Below are 15,924 nucleotides of genomic sequence, written 5' to 3'. Positions count from 1 at the left end.
CGGAATGCGACAGCTGAATCCCATGTCTTTCATGCGTCTCTTCGTGGTGGTTCTTGAAGCGCTGACTCCAGCTGCAGTCCACTCTTTGTGGATCTCCCCCACATTTTTGAATGGGTTTGTCGTCACAATTCTCTGCAGGGTGCAGTTATCCCTAGAGCTTGTACACTTTTTTCTACCACATTTTTTCCGTCCCTTCGCCTGTCTGTTAATGTGCTTGGACACAGAGCTCTGCGAACAGCCAGCTTCTTTAGCAATCAACTTTTGTGTCTTGCCCTCCTTGTACAAGGTGTCAATGGTCGTCTTTTGGACAACTGTTAAGTCAGAAGTCTTCCCCATGATTGTGGAGCCTTCAGAACAAGACTGAGGAACCTTTTAAAGGCCTTTGCAGGCGTTTTGAGTTAATCAGCTGATTAGTGTGGCACCAGGTGTCTTCTATATTGAGCCTTTTCAGAATATTCTAATTTTCTGAGATACTGAATTTGGTGTTTTCATTAGCTGTCAGTTGTAATAATAAAAATGAAAATGAATAAACACTTGAAATATATCACTATGTGTGGAAGGAAAGTATACAGTATACAAGTTTCACCTTTTGAATGGAATTACTGAAATAATTCAACTTTTTGATGATATTCTAATTTACTGGCCAGCACCTGTAAAGTAATGCTCTATACACATTCACATACAGATTCACTGTATAATACAGTGGTATCAAAAATAGGATAAAAAAAAACAAGAAAAAGAAACATTTAAAATGTTATAGCGTACCACTTGAGGTATTGATATTTCTACAAATGTAAAAGAGCTTAGTCGCATGCTCTTATTTTGAAGGCCAGACTCTGACACACCACCTTTCACCTTTATGTCTTATCTTGATATGTTTATTTTGCTGCAGTATTTCCCTGCACATTCCTGACTGCTTTCTATTTGACCGTGTTAACACAGCTAAGACGAGACCACTTAAATTTAAAAACTAGAAACAAAGATTTGTCTCTAATATATTAAATTTAGGATAAATAAGAAAACCAATGGAGGCAGTATTCAATGTCCTCGGTTTGGATTGGATCGACGCCAGGAGTGTTTTAATATTTTTCTGTGTGTTTCTGTTATTGGCTGATATCATAAAGAACAGACGACCAAAGAACTTTCCTCCTGGGCCGTGGGCGCTTCCTTTTATTGGTGATCTTCATCGTATTGAATCCAGCGAACTTCACCTGCAGTTCACAGAGGTATGAGTCCACTTTATCAAAAAACTATATAAACGTAAATGAAAAGCATCATCAGTGAACCTTTTTTTTTTTTTTTTTTTTTTTCTTTAATTCTTTTTCTCTTCATGTACCCGTTACGGGCCAGTGTGTGTGTGTGTGTGTGTAGCCTTGTCTTTTTGTTCTCTGATTAGCTGATTGCCAGCTGTAGGCCATAAATCTCCTACCTGGGTGCGTCATTGGGAAAGTGATCCTGCAGCCAGCGTGTCGTGGTGTGCAGTGTGTTTGTTTCTGGCTGGCATCGTGGTGTTTGCGAAAGGCTTCTTCTTGCGTTATTGTATATTGTGAATAAATCCCTGCGATTGCAGACGGTCCTTGGTTGGCTTCTTTGGTTTGTTTTCCCTTTTACCTCAATTGTTACCTCCTTGTGTTCCCCTCCACCATTTTCTGCCCTGTCGGGTCGTAACTATTTTGGGGGCTCGTCCGAGATCGTTCTCGCAGCTGTACCGGAGAGTTTCTTTTGTTGTTCGTTCCCAGTTTGTCCTGCGTATTGGTGTCTGTGTGCCTGCAGCCGGTGGCGACGTCAGTGGCAGTTTCTCCGGATTACACAGGTGAGTGCCCAGTTGGGTTGAGTTGAACTCATCCTTTCCATCGGGTGCTCTTTTGTTATTTTGCCTTTTTTATTTTCGGGGTTAACTCCGGGCGGAGGCTTTGGTCTCCGGTGGGGGCTGGCGTTTCAGGGTTTCGGCCGCTGATGTGTTGCCAATAAGACGCCTCGAGCCCGGCACGCCCTAGAAGATTGGTAGGTGAAGTTCATGTTAGGTAGGATTTGGGGAAGTTTGTCTTTCGTGGCGGCTGTTTGTGTGTGGACATCATACGTGGCGCGTGTGTTCCTGGCGGTTCCCAGTTGATTGTTTTGTTTGTGGTCTGCTGTTATTTCCTCGCGGAGTGTTTTGGTAATGGCAGCGTTTGACGCTGGCGCATTTGTGTCGGATCCCTCATTAATTGTGTTTGATAAATGTACAAAAAGTGATCTACGTGTGATTGCCGAGTACTATGGTGTCTCGGTTTCTATGTCCCTTGTCAAAGCTGAGCTAAAGGCGGTGCTTTTAGATGAGTTGGTCAGTAGAGGAATTCTTAGTTTGCCTGGGGACGCTCCGGTTGTGGCAGCAGCCTCTCCTGGTGAGGGCGGCCCGGTGGAAGTGGCCGATCAGGGTACTCCTGCTGTGAAAGAGGTGGGGACGGCGGCGAGGCCGGTCACAATACCTCAGTTTGTCCCATTCTCTGTTGAGTCCACTCCCGGCTCAAAAGTGGAAGCCAGACTGAAAGTCCGTTTAGCTCGTTTTCAGTTAGAAAAAGAGGAGCGCGAGCGTGAGTTTTCAGTTTCGCAGGGAGTTGGAATTAAAAAAGTTAGAGGCGGACACAGCTGTTAGGCTGCGCCAAGTTGAGCTTCAGGCTCGTACTGCTCCTGCTGGCAAGGTTCCACCTGTGTCACTTCCATCCGTCACTTTCGATGTGACTAAACACATTTCCTTGGTCCCTGTATTTCGTGAGGCAGAGGTAGAAAATTTCGGCGCCTTTGAGCGTATTGCCGCTGCGTTACGCTGGCCAGAAGATGTGTGGGCTATTTTACTACAGTGCAGGTTGACAGAGCTCAGGAGGCCTGCTCCTCCTTGTCCGTGAAGGATGGTCTCAATTATGACAAAGTTAAAGGTGCTATTCTGCGGGCATATGAGCTGGTACCTGAGGCGTACAGACAGCGATTTCGAAATCTTCGTAAGGTATCCAACCAGACCCACATTGACTTTGCCAGAGAGAAGGGCGTTCTCTTCGACCGGTGGTGTGCGGCCTGTAAGGCTGACGATTTTACCTCGGTGCGCGAACTTATGTTGCTGGAAGAATTTAAAAGTTGTTTCTGAGCGTACTGTTGTATATCTGAACGAACAGAAAGTGTCCACCTTGCAGCAGGCTGCCACCTTGGCAGATGAGTTTGCGCTCACACACAAAAGTGTGTTGGCTAAACGTGAGTCCCCTCGGGAGGTTTTGCCGAAGTCTTGTACGCAGGTGTCAGGAGCTGCTGTTCCTTCTGTTTCCAAAGTTGATCGGCAATGTTTTTATTGTCATAAGTCGGGTCATTTGATGGCGGATTGTGTTGCCTGGAAGCGTAAGCAGCCTGTTGCGAGGCCACCAAAAGGCGTGGGGCTTATTAAAATGTCCATCAGTAGCGAGACCATAGTGTCAGAGGTTCCTGGAGACTGTTTTAGGCCTTTCATATTCAAGTGTTGGGTGTCTCTTGCGGGACAGGCCAGGGACCAGCGCCTAGTGACTGCGCTGCGTGACACGGCCTGCTCGCAGTCCCTCATTTTGTCCAGTGTGTTGCCATCTGGTGCTGAGTCTGACGCCAGTGCTGTGGTTAGGGGGATTGAGATGGGTGTCATTCCCGCCCTTCTGCACAGAATCCATGTGCAGTCGGATCTGGCGACTGGTTATTTTCATGTGGGGGTTCGCTCGTGTTTTCCTATTCGTGGTGTCGATTTCATCATGGGTAATGATATTGCTGGCGGAAAGGTTTATCCTGTTCCTAAGGTCGTTGCTGAGCCCATTCCAGAGTCTGATCCTGATGAGTTGGCTGAAAAACATCCTGATGTGTTTACGGTTAGTGTGCTAACAAGAGCTAAGGCCCGTGGGCAGGCTCAGGACCAGGAGGTTGATTTGGCCGATTCTGTTTCTATCTGTTCTCTCCCAGGATGAGCTGCCCCCTGATGGTGGTTCAGAGGACGGTGTGGTTCATAAAACCTGAACAGGGTGGGGAGCCTGTTGCTCTTGCGGCTCCCTTACCACTTAATCATGAGGCTCTCATTGCTTCCCAGCAAACAGATCAATCTTTAGCTAAATGTTTGGCTGCTGCTGTGAAGGAATCCAGTGAGTGTACATCTAAGCAACCATATTTTCTTGACGATGGTGTCCTGATGCGCAGGTGGGCTTCACAATCAGGCAGAGCAGCAGTTGAGCTTGGTGAGGATTGGGGGGTGGTCCATCAGATAGTCCTTCCTGTTAATTGTCGCCAGCATGTGCTGAAGTTGGCCCATGAACATTTGTGGTCAGGTCACCTGGGGGTAACTAAGACCTATCATCGAGTCCTCCGGCATTTCTTTTGGCCCGGTTTAAAGGATGATGTGACGAATTTTTGTAAGTGTTGCAGTACTTGTCAGATTGTAGGGAAACCGAATCAGCCTGTGCCCCCTGCTCCTCTTCGTCCTGTTCCAGCCATTGGTGAGCCTTTCGAGCATGTGATTGTTGATTGTGTGGGTCCACTGCCTAGAACTAAGGCTGGCAATCAGTTCATGTTAACAATGATGTGTGTCTCCACTTGGTTTCCTGCAGCTGTCCCTTTGCGAAAAGTTACAGCACCAGCGGTCACGAAGGCACTGCTGAAGTTTTTCACTCCGTTTGGTTTGCCGAGGGTGGTGCAAACTGACCAGGGAACTAATTTTCTTTCCAAGGTCTTTAATGAGACCCTGCAGTCTCTGGGTATTTGTCATTCTGTGTCGAGTGCTTACCATCCCGAGTCTCAAGGTGCGCTTGAACGGTGGCATCAAACTTTAAAATCTATGTTAAGTAAATTTTGTCATGACAGTGGTAAAGACTGGGATGAGGGGGTACCATTTGTATTGTTTGCCATTATAGATGCAAAGCAGGAGTCTCTGAGGTTCAGCCCAGCGGAGCTAGTATTTGGGTACAATGTGCGAGGTCCGTTAGCAGTCTTGAAGGAGCAGTTGGTGGGCAGCTCCCCAAGACAAACTAACATTGTGGATTTTGTCTCCAAATGCAGAGAGCGTCTGCATCTTGCCTCTAAGCTGGCAAAAGAGGCCCTCTCCTCTGCTCAGGGCAGTATGAAACAACGATTTGACCGGAAGGCTGTTGAGCGGCAGTTCCAGCCTGGTGATGAGGTGTTGGTGTTGCTACCCACACCTGGGTCCGCGCTTACAGCTTGATTCACGGGTCCCTATGTAGTGGAGAGTAGAATCTCTGACACAGATTATGTCATCCGGACGCCCGAGTGTCGCAAGAAGACTCGTTTGTGCCATATTAACATGCTTAAAGCTTTCCACTCACCAGAGGATAAACAGGTTGCACGTTCAGAGCACTCTGTTACCGTTGCTCCTTTGCTTGTTTGTGTAGCCGATGTAACTGATGACTTGATTCCACCCTCTGATGCACAGCAGTCTGGCCAGTTGTCCAACTCCGAGTTCATGTCGAATGCCGAGTAACATCTGTCCTATCTTCCCCCAGCTCAGCGTCAGGATGTGCTTGACCTTCTCGTTACCTACCCCACTTTGCATGGGGATGTGCCATGCCGTACCAACGTGTTAGAACATGATATTGATGTGAGTGATCATACACCCATTAAGCAGCAGGCGTACCGCTGTCCTGTTGAGAAAAGAGAATTAATGAAACAAGAGGTTGCGTACCTGGTTGAAAACGGTTTTGCCCGACCTAGTTGTAGTCCTTGGAGCTCGCCCTGTTTGTTGACTCCTAAGTCAGACGGAACCCCTCGATTCTGCACCGATTTCACTGTGAACGCAGGGACTGTGCCGGATTCCTTTCCTTTACCTCGTATTGATGATTGTATCGACAGTGTGGGTCCTGCAGAATGTATTACGAAACTAGATCTGCTAAAAGGGTACTGGCAGGTCCCTTTAACGCAACGTGCATCTGACATTTCTGCATTTGTCACCCCTGATGCCTTCTTGCAGTACACCGTAATGGCCTTTCGCATGATAAATGCCCCAGCCACTTTCCAGCGCCTCATGCAGCATGTATTGGGAAATGTGCCTGACTGTAGCGTGTGCTTAGATGATGTGGTGGTCTATTCCAGAGACTGGGTGAGTCACATCTCCAGCTTGAAGGATGTGTTCCGGTGCCTGGCAGATGCCTCACTAACGTTAAATCTGGCCAAGTGCGAATTTGGCAAGGCTATGATCACCTACTTGGGGAAGCAGGTTGGCCATGGGCAGGTTCTGCCGGTGACCACCAAGGTTGAGGCTGTGCTGGCTCTCCCGACACCTACGACTCGGCGTGAACTGAGATGTTTCCTGGGTATGGCCGGTTACTATCTGTGTTTTTGTAAAACCTTTTCTGTAGAGGTTGCCCCATTGACCAAGCTGTGTAGCCCAGCCATTCCTTTTGTTTGGGATGATGACTGTGCCCATGCCTTTACTGCTGCCAAGTCCCTCCTCTGTAGTGCCCCAGTGTTGGCTGCACCCAACTTCTCCAGGCCTTTCAAGCTGGAAGTCGATGCTAGTGCCATAGGAGCTGGAGCAGTGCTATTGCAAGACGGTGTTGATAATGTGTGCCACCCTGTCTGCTACTTCTCAGTGAAGTTTAAAAAGCATCAGCTGAATTACTCAACGATTGAGAAAGAAACCCTGGCCATGCTCCTTGCTTTGCAGCACTCCAAAGTTTATGTGGGCTCCACATCTGTACCAGTTACAGTGTACACAGATCACAACCCCCTTGTTTTCCTGATGCAGATGTACAACAGTAACCAGCGGTTGATGCGCTGGGCGCTCCAAGCACAGCGCTATAACATCGAGGTAAAGCACAAGAAAGGGGCTGATAATCTGGTGGCTGACATGCTGTCTCGTGGGTAACGTCATCGTTTGCAAAGTCAATTGTCAACGTGTGTGTGTGTGTGTGTGTGTGTGTGTGTGTGTGTGTGTGTGTGTGTGTGTGTGTGTGTGTCTTTTTGTTCTCTGATTTCAGATCCCATGGGAAACATTGGAAATCATTAACTGTAATAAAATGGAAATAAACTTGATTCTTGGTGAACTAGGTTTCCCCAGTATTATTCTGAATATTTTCACCACCAGACTTTGATTAGCACTAACCAATCTTCTGAGGTCAATAAATATATCAGGGTGAAAAGTTAACTGTGCATATAGACAAGTTTGTAGCTGTAGTTTCCTGGAAATCATCACCAGTGTCTTGATACGAATTGCCTTTTGAGTCACTTCTACACTTCCACATCAGTCACATGTGTGCTACATATTTATTAATAATTGTTAAATATATGTACTCAATGCAGTGTTGCACCACAACTATGTTGAGTTTGCACAGAAATACGGGAACATATTCAGCCTCCGTCTCTTTGGTGGAAGGATTGTGGTCATCAATGGCTACAAGCTCATGAAAGAAGCCCTGGTCGAACGAGGAGAAGACTTCACAGATCGGCCCTCCGTACCATTGTTTGAAGAATTGGTTGGAAATAGAGGTGCATTTTGTCTCATTCCGTGTCAAAAATTGCTAGGTGGTGTTTATAATAAGGCAGATAGCATCAGACAGACAACACTATGAGATAGATAGATATATATATAGATATATATAGATAGATAGATAGATAGATAGATAGATATATCTATAGATAGATATATAGATAGATAGATATAGAGATATATAGATAGAGATAGATATATCTATATATAGAGATAGATATATCTATATATAGAGATATATATACAGTGGGGGAAATAAGTATTTGATCCCCTGCTGAATTTGTAAGTTTGCCCACTTCCATAGAAATGATCAGACTCTGGTTTTTATGGTTGTTTACTGGTTATGGGTATAGACAGAATATCAATCGAAAATGCATAAAAAACACACAATCTAAAAGTTATAAATTGTTATGTATTTTATTAAGGGAAATAAGTATTTGATCCCCAACAATTCACTTAGAATTCAGGCTCCTACAGATTGGCTGGTGCGCATGTGGCACACAGCTATGCTCAGTCAACTAATTACCAATACTCCTGATCTTAACTCGTCATGTATATAAAGCACACCTGCTCTAAGAATCAGTTTCTTACATTCCAACTTCTACAGCACCATGGGCAAGACCAAAGAGCTGTCTAAAGATGTCAGAGACAAGATTGTAGACCTGCACAAGGCTGGTATAGGTTACAAAACCATCAGCAAAAGGCTTGGTGAGAAGGTGACAACTATTGGTGCCATTATTCGCAAGTGGAAGACCCATAAAAGGACCATCAACTGTCCTCGGTCTGGAGCTCCCCGCAAAATCTCGCCTCATGGAGTGAGGATGATGATGAGAAAGGTGAGGGAGCAGCCTAAAACAACACGGCAGGAGCTTGTTGATGATCTGGAAGCAGTTGGGACCTCCGTCACCAAGAAAACAGTTGGCAACACACTGCGCCGTTATGGATTGAACTCTTGCAGTGCCCGCAAGTTCCCCCTGCTCAAGAAGGCACATGTACAGGCCCGCCTTAAGTTTGCCAGTGAACATCTAAATGACTCAGAGAAGGCTTGGGAGAAAGTGCTGTGGTCTGACGAAACCAAAGTTGAGCTATTTGGCATTAACTCGACCCGCCGTGTTTGGAGGATGAAAAAACGTGAGTATGACCCAAAGAACACCATACCCACGGTTAAGCATGGAGGTGGAAACATCATGTTTTGGGGCTGTTTTTCAGCAAAGGGTACAGGGCAACTTCACCGCATTATGGGGCCAATGAATGCAGCCATGTACTGTAACATCTTGGACAAAAACCTTCTTTCCTCAGCAAGAACACTGAAGATGCCTCGTGGGTGGGTTTTCCAACATGACAATGACCCAAAACATACTGCCAGGACAACAAAGGAGTGGCTCAAGAAGAAGCATATTAAGGTCATGGAGTGGCCTAGTCAGTCTCCAGACCTTAACCCGATCGAAAACCTGTGGAGGGAGCTGAAGCTCCGAGTTTCCAAGAGGCAGCCAAGAAACTTGAAGGATTTAGAGACTGTCTGTAAAGATGAATGGGCCAAAATCCCTCCTGCGCTGTGTGCAAACCTGGTGACCAACTACAAGAAACGTCTCATCGCTGTGCTTGCCAACAAAGGTTTCTCTACAAAGTACTGACTTGTGTTGTGCTTGGGGATCAAATACTTATTTCCCTTAATAAAATACATAACAATTTATAACTTTTAGATTGTGTGTTTTTTATGCATTTTCGACTGATATTCTGTCTATACCCATAACCAGTAAACAACCATAAAAACCAGAGTCTGATCATTTCTATGGAAGTGGGCAAACTTACAAATTCAGCAGGGGATCAAATACTTATTTCCCCCACCGTATATATATATATATATATATATATCTCATAGTGTTGTCTGTCTGATGCTATCTGCCTTATTATAAACACCACCTAGCAAGATCTATATATATATATATATATATATATATATATATATATATATACATATTGACAAATAATATAGACTTTGTCAGTGCTACCAATCAGGGCATCTGTATGACATGAGCACAGCGATACTGGCTTACAGTAGCTTCAATTTCATGTTGTTTTGTGTTCCCAAAAGGTCTCGTGGGTTCCAGTGGTTATAAGTGGAAGCAGCAGAGAAGATTTGCTCTTCATACACTCAGAAACTTTGGTCTGGGCAAGAAGACCCTGGAGCGATACATCCAGCAGGAGTGCCAGTACCTCACAGAGGCTTTTGCAGATGAGCAAGGCACAGAAACCAATATGCTATTTTACTATTACAAGTTAATGATATTAACATATCGTTTTCTCTTTCATTCAAGTTTGCACACACATCAATGTTTTGGATCAAAATATGTTCACTCATAACATCACTAATAAACATTTATTAAATGCATGATAGGTTTTAAATAATACTGAGTCATCATGAGACAGTTTTGCCCTGACCTAAGGCCAACAAACCTTCAGTCTGTATCTTATCTACATTTTCTCTTCTTTTTTTACAGGCAAACCTTTTAATACCAAGTCACTGATAAATAATGCTGTGTCCAACATTATTTGCTGTTTGGTGTTTGGGAATCGGTTTGAGTACAATGACAAGCAGTACCAGCATATTCTCCAGAACTTCAGTGAGACAGTGCGTTTACAGGGGAGTGTGTGGGCACAGGTGAGTGAAAAGGTTGTGAAAAGGCTACAGTGCCGATCAATCTCACCAATAATTGAAGGAGTCTCCATCTGTGAGCGTTTGCATTTGCGCCTTTGTGTGCACTTGAGGTTGCATGTTTGTGTCTATTCTTTGCATTCAACCAATGGACAACCATTCATCCAATCTGCTTCTGCGTCAGCGGGCATACCCCTGGGTACCGAAACAAATACAGTGTTGAGTTCCAAGTCACCGGGATGAAGCCTTCATATTTTGATGAAGGAGGAGCCATCAAGTTGAATGTCCTTTCAGATTTTAGCAGAATGGGTGTTTCCCGAGGCAGCTGGGAGATTTTCTAGGCCAGGAAAAATGGCAGCCACAACAAAAGGTTCTTGGGGGGAACGTGATGAGACAATGGAGAAAAACCTTTGAGGAACTGCTCAGGAGATTCTGGCAAACAGTCAAACGACAGAGGATAGGTGAGCAGGTCTTGGGCCAAGCTGCTGTCAGCAAGGGAGAAGAACTCTTGAGCTCAACTAAAATTAAAGAAATAGTCTGGAACTTGAGCCCAAAAGTGATGGTTTTCTGGGTCTATCATGAGTGAGGTTTGAGGGTGGTTGTGGTTGAATCTGCAGTTATGAGAAAGACGTCTATTGTGATAGAGACAGACTGATTGATGCTTATCACTGCCCAGCTGTGGTCAGAGTTTGACGTGGTCACATGGAACTGGAGGAACTGTACACTCACTTGCCACTTTATTAGGTACACCTGTCCAGTTGCTAGTTAACACAAATACCTAATCAGCCAATCACGTGGCTGTAATTAAATGCATTTATTCATGTAGAGGTGAGAGCATCAGAATGGGGAAGAAAGGGGATTTAAGTGAACGTGGCATGGTTGTTGGTGCCAGATGGGCTGGTCTAAGTATTTCAGAAACTGCTGATCAACTGGGATTTTCATGCAACATAAGTAATTTAACAAATGAAATTTAAAAATTGTCAAGCAAAAGTACAGGAAAATGGCAGCAATCTGCACTTAAAGAATTAAAGGTAAAAGTACTCATTGTACACTAAAATGGCCCCTCATCTTCTCAATAGAAAGATAAATGTCCTAACTACTGTACTTTTGAGCTGTCATCTGATCTGGTTAATGATTTTCTGCTGTTTTGCAGCTTTACAACACAGCCCCCTGGCTGATGAAGTGGTTTCCTGGACCTCATCAGAAGATATTCAGTCTGATACAAGAAGTAATTGACTTTGTAGAAATCAGGATCAATGAACACAAAGACACCCTTGACCCATCATCACCAAGAGACTACATTGACTCCTTCCTCATAGAAATGGGACAGGTGAGTATTTTAACGTGTCTGTAGTGTGTTTGTTCTTGCATTTCTAATAAAATATGTCTTCTGTCTCTTGTGTATCACCGACAGACAAAGGACAAAGAATCTGGGTTTGATCTCAAAAATTTATGTTTCTGCACAATGGACTTGTTTGGTGCTGGAACTGAAACTACTACCACTACTTTACACTGGGGGCTGCTTTACATGATCCACTACCCTGACATACAAGGTGTGTTTGAGTAATATCCAGATATTGTCAGACGTCTTATTTATGTGTCCCCCAGACTCACACGTTTCCTGTTTCCACTGTGTGCAGAGAGAGTCCAGGCTGAGATTGATGCTGTGATTGGTTCATCCAGACAGCCGTGTATGACTGACAGAGAAAACATGCCCTACACTGATGCAGTCATCCATGAGATACAGAGGATGGGCGACATCATCCCTCTCAATGTGGCTCACATGGCAAACAAGGATACTACAGTGGATAAGTACACAATCCCAAAGGTACACAATAAGTACCCTTTTCTAAGTTGGATTTCCTGTCAGTATAGCTTTGGAGTGAAATGTTTTTGTGACTTTAAATGATCAATTTGCTTTGTTCTAGTTAGTTTTTCCTATACTAAGAAATACTCCTAAAGCTATTAATTACTATCAATTAAAAGTTCATCCTTAAAGTTGAGTTCGGCGTTGACCAAATCATAACAGGATCTTGTGGAACATCAGCAGGTGAACATGCTATAATTAAAATCTCCTGGATAGCTACCTAATGTATGATCGAAAATGTGAAATGTCTGGAAATTATGAAGCAACAGCAACGCTTTTGTTATATGTTTCACATTAATCGAGTGTATCTCATGAATAAATCTATTTTGCACATGAGCTCTGACGATTCTCCAAAATATAACATGACTTTTCCAAAAAAAAAAAAAAAATCCTAACAAAAGAAAAAGGCTCCATTTTATGCTTCACAAACATTAACTCATCTACTTTTTTTTTGTATTAAAATTGAGTTACTCCATTATTTAATATGTGCTTGGAAATGGGTGTTTCTTCAGGGAACCATGATCCTGCCTACACTGCACTCTGTCCTCCATGATGTGTCAATGTGGGAAACTCCAAACTCCTTCAACCCTCAACACTTTCTGGACCAGGATGGTAAATTTAGGAAGAGAGAGGCCTTCCTTCCATTTTCTACAGGTTAGTAATACATTATTAAATATTTTGGCTCAAAATCATACTGTATACTTAGTCTGATCCAGATCTTGTGAACTCTCTGGGTCAAACTCGTCTGTTGTGTTGTGTGTTCTCAGGTAAGCGTGTGTGTCTCGGTGAACAGCTGGCCAGGATGGAGTTATTCCTGTTCTTCACATCCCTCCTTCAGAGGTTTTCATTCTCTGCACCCCCTGGAGAGAAGCCCAGTCTGGAGTGCATCACGGGACCCGCTCGTTGTCCTAAACCTTACCGTGTCTGTGCCGTGCCACGATAAATCAGTGTCCCAACATATCCTAAACTGACTTATACCTATTTCTTAGCACTATCACATTTAGCTTGCAATGCACCAACCATATCTGCTGTATTATTATTAGTCTTTGAGTAAAAATCAATTTGGGAGTAATTTTCTTCTTGTCAATCAGTCTTTTACTGAACATTTGCATTTCACAATGCTACTGTATTCAGGAGTATTCGCTACTATCACTGGGAACAATGTTAGTACAATCCTTTCTGCTTGCTACAGCTAGAAACGTTTGGCTTTTAATTAAACATTACACTGAGTTTTAGCCCATACTTTTTACTCACTGGATCTGCTGAGTGTTCAAATTCACACAGAGGTTTATTGTCAAATCAGAGCTGTTGATCAGTTTGAGAATATGTTATATGAATATGTTATATATGTTATTAACAATTTTGTGTGACAAATGATTTTAATAAAAGAATCGTAAAATGAGTACAACTTTTTGATTTTTTCCTAAATTACAGCATTATGATGAATGATTCATACTCAGAAAACCTCAAGCTTGAGGTCTCTTTTATCTTTGTAGTAAAATGCACTTTCTCAGACTTCTGGGTTTTCCCTGTAAAGGTTTTGAAGTTAGAGATGGAAAATAACAAGCCAGAGAAAATAACATAAAACTGGGGTAGTTTGAGAAGTCTGAGTCTGACTCTCAGTCGGCTACAAACATAAGCAACCGGCTCGATGGAAAAAGTGTGAGGTGACTTCTATCATACTACACGTGTAAGTTTGTTTGACTACCCTAAAGATAAATATTTTAAAGAGAGTATAATCACTGTGAGTTCCAAGATACAAGTTTTTGAATGTTTTTGATGCGGTGAATTAATTTTGGGCATCTAAATAAACTCTGTTTTGTCATTGACTGCATCAGTAAGCTTAAAATTACTGTTACAAGTGTCCGCGCCAGCAGAAATTTAAGTAACTGAGTTGCTGTGAAGCAGTGGTCGGCATATTGCTCTGTAAAATGTCACAGGGTGTAATCAGCAGGGTCGAACACTTGATTATCTGCCAAGAAAAATTTCTTTTTTCTCTTATCTACCACAGTGTGTGTGTCACAGGGCTACTATGATTGGAGACTCTTACGCTTCTGTAAATGTTATCAGCCACAAACACACACTGGAAATGATGGTAGGCATCAGCTAAACACTGATCAGCCTTCTCGTGGTAGCCAAAACACTGCTGTGCAACCGAATACAGGATGGCTAAGGTTGGTTTTAAAGATCACTTTGCGTACGTCAATTCCCACGAAGAATGTTGTATTTATGGTAAGATGATATTTTGTTGACAGTTGCTGAGTGGGTTAAGAACGATGAGCTGAGCTGAGCTGAGATGAATTTCCTCTCAGCCATTTGGAGATGCCTGATCATGCTTCTTACCTTTTCCATCCAGCGTAAGTTTTAAATCCATCCATCCATCCATTACTGTTAGTAATTATCAGTAACAACCATGTTCTGGGCTCTAAACCCTGAACTTTACTGCAGAGATGAGGTAAAAAGCATTTCAATATTCACACAATCATGTCCATGACTGTAACGATGCTCCTGGGATATGCAGAAAACATGTTTACACCATTGCAATCTTAAATCTAAGCACGTTTTCTCAAATTTGTATGTTTTTCGTTTGTGGGTAGGTTGCCCTCTGCGGCCAGCTGGTTGCCAGGTCTTCAACCCCCTCGGCTACCTGACAGTAAAGCCAGATGCAACCTTCCTCCTGGGCTCCAACCTGACAGTGTACTGCCACATCACAAATAATCCGGGGAAAAAAGAATGGTAGTAAAGCAATACCTTAAAATTTATAAGTTAGTGTCCCAAGGTAGAAGGAGATTGTGCTTCTTCTGCTCTCTTGATGCATGTGCAGTTGAACTCGTTATGAAGAAATTTAAAAGTTAACTTTGTGGTATATCTGTTTGCAATTCAGGGTCTCAGAGCTTATCACCCCTGAAGGTACTTCACTTGATTTATAGTTCATAATTGAGATTGCATGTCAGTGCAAATCACCTTAATCAGCCACACCTGAGAAGACTGACTAAAAGGCCTGTTGAAGAAGCCTGGGGAATGACTTTTCCACTGCAGAAGCTCACCATGGCTCACCTGTTTTTCTGTCCCTTCTTGTAAAATAAATACTTTTTGAAACTCCATCATGTGTCTCCACTTTTATGTTGCACCTCTCGAGCCGGGACGTAACAGCAACATTTACAAAGAACAAGTGGTATTCACTGAACTTTTATTTATCTATTTTTTGTGCAGTGCATTAAAGAAATGTGATATGCTGCACTGGTGCAATCCAGGACAGAAAATAATAAAATAAACAAATAAATAAAGAGTAATGATCATTAGTAATAACAACAGTAATATTAATATATTGGTAGTTTGACTTAAGAAGATGGAAGCATTTGTTAATGATAATAGCTACATGGAAAGAGAAGAGAAAAAAAGAAAAAAGAAAGAAAATTAAGCAGAATATATAGAATATTAATAAGAAAAAGAGTAACAGCGACAATATTAATTAGAATAATAATAATAACAAATAATAAATAAACAAGAAGGTAGTAAAGGTGTATGGATAATAATTATAATAATCATTGTAATATTTGTTAGTCATGGGTGGTATATGTGGTCATGTACGTGACTTCAGTTGGGGTTTGTTTCCGGTTTTCTGATTGGGGTGTGGGTGAGATTTGTGGTAAGTTGGAGGTGAGTTATGAAGAGGTTTCACATTTCATAAAAGGCTGACATATGGTTCTTTTTGTTTGCCGTTATTTGTTCAATTGAAATGCATTCTGTGAGTAAGTTGGTCCAGTGGGAGATATGATGGGATGATTTGGATTTCCAGTTTTCAGAGAAAGTGGGCATCCTTGTCTGGTTCCCTGGTGAAGTGTGAAGCTTCGTGATGTGATTACATTTGTGGTTACTGTGCCTTTTGGTGAAATGCACAGTATACTTACCCAGTGGAATGAC

At 42.9% G+C, this 15,924-nt stretch overlaps 1 protein-coding gene and 1 long non-coding RNA gene across 3 annotated transcripts; both read left to right on the top strand.

The window, feature by feature from the left end:
• The first annotated feature begins 892 nt into the window (after positions 1 to 892).
• LOC125009826 (cytochrome P450 2J4-like) lies at positions 893 to 13,402 on the top strand. Of its 2 annotated transcripts, none has more exons than XM_047588045.1 (9): positions 893 to 1,226; positions 7,323 to 7,476; positions 9,573 to 9,722; positions 9,979 to 10,139; positions 11,287 to 11,463; positions 11,548 to 11,686; positions 11,774 to 11,961; positions 12,513 to 12,654; positions 12,768 to 13,402. In XM_047588045.1, exons 1-9 carry the CDS (start codon positions 1,026 to 1,028, stop codon positions 12,941 to 12,943), a joined length of 1,488 nt encoding a protein of 495 aa, XP_047444001.1. In that variant the 5' UTR covers positions 893 to 1,025; the 3' UTR covers positions 12,944 to 13,402. The 2 variants fall into 2 exon arrangements, with proteins under 2 accessions (XP_047444001.1, XP_047444000.1); XM_047588044.1 differs by having other exon boundaries at positions 7,314 to 7,476.
• A 616-nt stretch (positions 13,403 to 14,018) lies between these two features.
• Positions 14,019 to 15,104, top strand: LOC125009836. Its single transcript, XR_007112986.1, has 3 exons — positions 14,019 to 14,174; positions 14,256 to 14,357; positions 14,598 to 15,104. It is a non-coding gene; the product is annotated as an uncharacterized LOC125009836 (long non-coding RNA).
• The last annotated feature ends 820 nt before the right edge of the window (positions 15,105 to 15,924 follow it).

The sequence above is a fragment of the Mugil cephalus genome, chromosome 6, assembly GCF_022458985.1.
Source record: "Mugil cephalus isolate CIBA_MC_2020 chromosome 6, CIBA_Mcephalus_1.1, whole genome shotgun sequence".
NCBI classification, from domain to species: Eukaryota; Metazoa; Chordata; class Actinopteri; order Mugiliformes; family Mugilidae; genus Mugil; species Mugil cephalus.
Note: the sequence above shows the minus strand (reverse complement) of the source record. Positions and strands in the feature narration are given on the sequence as shown.